This window comes from Lolium perenne, chromosome 4, assembly GCF_019359855.2.
Source record: "Lolium perenne isolate Kyuss_39 chromosome 4, Kyuss_2.0, whole genome shotgun sequence".
Taxonomy (NCBI): Eukaryota; Viridiplantae; Streptophyta; class Magnoliopsida; order Poales; family Poaceae; genus Lolium; species Lolium perenne.
In genome coordinates, this window is record NC_067247.2 from 81419634 (window position 1) to 81423802 (window position 4169).

At 48.9% G+C, this 4169-nt stretch overlaps 1 protein-coding gene across 1 annotated transcript; it reads left to right on the top strand.

The window, feature by feature from the left end:
- Positions 1-229: 229 nt before the first annotated feature.
- LOC127293114 (uncharacterized) lies at positions 230-3605 on the top strand. The gene is made up of 3 exons (XM_051322670.2): positions 230-971; positions 1853-2135; positions 3259-3605. Exons 1-3 carry the CDS (start codon positions 246-248, stop codon positions 3297-3299), a joined length of 1050 nt encoding a protein of 349 aa, XP_051178630.1. The 5' UTR covers positions 230-245; the 3' UTR covers positions 3300-3605.
- Positions 3606-4169: the final 564 nt, after the last annotated feature.

The window sequence follows — 4169 nt, forward strand, 5'->3', positions numbered from 1 at the left end:
CGGCTGGGTCAACTTCTTACTCGGCAAGCCTGGAGCGGTCCACGTGGCGCGCGCCAGCTGGTTGGGCCCACGCGTCAGGGGAAGAAACCCTCGCCTTGGGTTCGCCGCCCCTCCGCGTCCGGGGAGCTTATTTAAAACGCTGCGCGTTGGCATTGCCGCTACAGTGATAACCGCCGCAGGCCGCAACAACAACAAACATCTCCTCCTCCCTCCCTCCTCGTCGTCTCCCTCTGCTCCCCACGCGCATGATCCAGTTCCTCCCCGGCATGTCGTCGTCGTCGTCGGACAAGGAGGCGGCGGACCGCGCCAAGCCCCGCTCGGCGAGTGCGGCGGCGCCCGGCAAGTCCAGCTCGGCGCGGGCCGCGGCACCCAGCAAGTCAACTTCGGCGGCCCGCGCCAGGTTCAGCTCGGCGTCGCTGCCCGTGGGCGGCAAGTCCCGGTGGTCGGAGGTGGGCGTGGCGCCGTTCCAGGACGGGCAGTACGTGCGTCTCCTCAACCGCGGCCGCGGCGGGTACCTCTTCGCGGACGAGACGGGGCGGGGCGTCTCCGTGGACCGCCGCCGCGGGATGGCCAACACGGCGTGGGTCGCGCAGGTGCTCGAGACCGACACCAACTACCACGTGCTGCTCCGCAGCGCCTACGGCCGCCACCTCGCCGTCACGCGCGCCCCGGCGCCCGAGGGCCACGTCGGCTGCGGCGCCGCGCAGTGCGCCTTCGACGGGCCGGACGACGCCCACGTCATGTGGTGGACCACCCCGGGGAAGGGCGGCAGCGTCGTGCTGCTCCACGGCACGTCCGCCAGCCTCACGGCGCTCCGGGCCAACGGGCGGTACCGCCGCTGGCACAGGGGCGTCACCGTCGAGGCCATCAACCGCTCCCGCGTCACCTCGATGATGGAGTGGGAGGTTGAGGTCATCCCGCTCAGGGTGGAGAGGCCGCCCTACCAGCTGCGACCAGGAGGCGCCGATGCTGTAAGCTCATCACTCTCATGTCTCAACCCTTCCTCCCTGCACAATTCATCATGGCTATTCTGATGCTTGGGACTCCCAGTGCTTAAGCGTTAGGCTATGGATCGCTTCTGACAACGTTGCAACAAGTGCTGTTTACACCATACAGTTTGTATTGCCAATTCTCGGCACTGTCTGCTCAAACAGGATGCATTGCTTTCATAACCGATCGAGTATTTTTTTTGCTGATCGCTAGAACCTAGGCCTGCATCATAGTTTTTCAATCGTGTTGCGTATTGGCTAATTTGAGGGCGTCCCCTGCTTAATTATTACTGTACGAGTTCCTTGCTTAAATATATGGGAATTGGGTCTTTTTTTTTGGCGAAATGGGAATTGGGTCCTTTGATGATCACTATCGTATCTAATTCCCTCCACATCACTAAACACAAAGGATAAGGTTGCAACCGGTGCTAGCAGCAACCAGAGCGGCCACACCGGTGCTTCTCAGTTCTCAACTTCTTGCCTGCGTCTCTTCGATCTGTGCAACTTTGGCTGACTACTAAAACCTAGGTCTTGCATCATAAGCTTTCAATTCGTGTTGCGTATTGGGTACTATGGGGGCGTCCCCTGCTTAGTTATCACCGTAGGTGGTCCTTGCTTAAATCTGATAATTGTGTCCTTTGATGACAGCTAATATTGTACTTGGCACTGTCAAAACTCTGGATTCTGCTTTGATTGCCCTGTAAATTCTTCACATCGATCTTTGGAACTGAACTAGTCCCTTTGTTGATTTAAGGTGTTAATTTTGTGACTTGGTTTCTTTATTAGAGTACCGATCATGTGTATCACCTCACCTATGCCTTATTTGGTGTCACCTAAGCATTCTTCTGCAATTCGCATGGCAGCTATGGCACCCAGGTTCTGCAGAGAAGATGGAAATCAATTGCGCTGTGGCAGATGATAACGGCAGCACCGATGGCCGGGGCTGGGAAACTATCCAGTTCCGTGGCAGGAGTCTGATGGAGCTGGGCAATGAGTTGGCACAGCGGTTGGGCGACCGAGTCAGTTTCCAGGACATCACCCTCTTTATTCAGGCAGGCAACCTTGGGCAGCCGACGCTTCTGCTCACCGACCTTCCCCATAGAGACGACCGCGTTGACATCGTGGTGTTCAGGGTTGGTACAGCAGGTGAGGATGGTTGTTCCTATTTAGTAGTACTCTGCATGTTTGTTCTGCTGTTGGAAGATGGAACTATGCCTTTTCTTTTTGGATACATTCATCACACTGGTCCCTATGTCACATCGATGGAATTAAAGAAATAAGAGTCAAATTTGCAAATTAGAATTAAGAATAGGTATGCTCACCTGATATGTGTAGTGTGCCATCTTGCTGTGTAGGTAGAATGTGAAACTTAAAATGCCTAATGGGCAAGTACATGTGAGTTATAATGTGATTGCATAAAGCTGTGTATTACTTCCTGTATTTCCATTATGCTAGGTCAGGATAATTTGACATAAGTACTGTCTTAAGCTATTTGGTGGGTTAAATACGCTAGTCTAAAGGGACGATCACTCCCATCTGCTTTTTAAAATATATTTATTAGTTGGTTTGTCATTCTGTGGTCTTCCATGTATAAAATGAATCCACCGGATAAAATTACTAATGGTCAACATATGTTAAGTATTCCAGTTTTTTCATGTTCAATCGCCCGTTTGATACTTTGAGGTGTGTTCGGGCTCAAAGCATGTGCTGTCAGCAGCAGCAAATATTCAGTCTACTGCTGACTTCTGGGGCTGTACTAGTTTAAAGTGTGCTGACAGTGACATTCAAAGGTATCCAGCTAGCCAGTGTACAGATATACAGGCGTATGTAAAATGCTAAATAGCATATGACCTTATGCTGATACATAAATAGTTGGATGACTGGAAACATTTTTGTTAATGACACCCAGTTTTGTCCTGTGGTTACCTGGTTTCATGCTGTAATCAACCCCGAGAAACCAATGAACTAAACTAGCACAAACTTACTCTATTGGCAATGTACATTCTGCTGTTCCTTCCTTCATATTATATGCTTTTGTTCTAAAACTTCAAATGCCAAACTGTTTCTGAAATAGAATCCTGTTATGTTGTTTCATTTGAGTTACTGTCATATACATATTCCATGAGCGACGACATGTTATATGATTTTTGTTAGGAACGTAATATTTCATGATAATGTCTATGCTCATCTTTTGTGCACTACCTCCTGATACATGGCTTGGATTATTTTTCTTATTGTTTCTGACCTAATCTCTATCACTCGGCTCCAGGGCACGACCGACTACTGTTTCCAGATCTTGATGCTGAATAGAAGAGAATGGTGGGATCTGCAAACAATTCTTCCCCTGGATAGTACTGTCAACTCCTTCACTATTTTACAGCACAGTGATGGCCTGACAAGGATTAGCAGTTCACTTTTCTTATAGAACAGTCAGTTAGTTTATGAAACAGTGCCAAGTGATGCACCCTTCTTTGTTACCTCACTTTTGGAGCACCAGGAGACGATGCTGTTTGTTTTGGTGTTTTTTGAGACTTCGGAGAAATTAATCGCTGCTGCTTGCCTGTAGGAAGAATATGTGTTAAAAGTGCCTATAGTTGATTTCACTGGTTCTTTATATCTGTTGAACGCGACATTCTTACTCTCGAAGTCGTTGATTGCATTATTCAGTGTCATTTTTCTCATTTCCAGCTTGAGTATTTGATGCCTTTTGAGAGTAGCCAAATCTCATGAGTAGTCGAGACTGTATTTCGGGGCAAGATAAATGTCAAGATTACAAAGAACACATCACTGATCCCTATTTACGCGAATGTTTGGAGTTACTCTTTTTTTTTTCGAAAAGCTTTTTTCCCCGATGGAAAAGTTACCGATAATATTTGTTGTTTACATTTAAAGGGATTTGGAATTTTACTTGGGACCTTGGAGCATCGAACCACAAATAGGCCCTTCAAACAGTGTTTGGGGGTTGGATAGGTAGGGGTCAGCTCCTATTTGGTCTTTAGGGGCTCTGCTTTCAGCCAGTTCATCTCCAGTCGCGTCCCCAAACGGCGCCGGATTGAGCGTTTGGTGGACGTGTTTTGTTCGTGCCGCGTTTGGGGGACGTCGCTCCCCAGTCGCGTCCCCCAAATAAAATCCCCAAATAAATATTAGTGCACGAAAATAAAGGTTTTCATTCAAATTTGA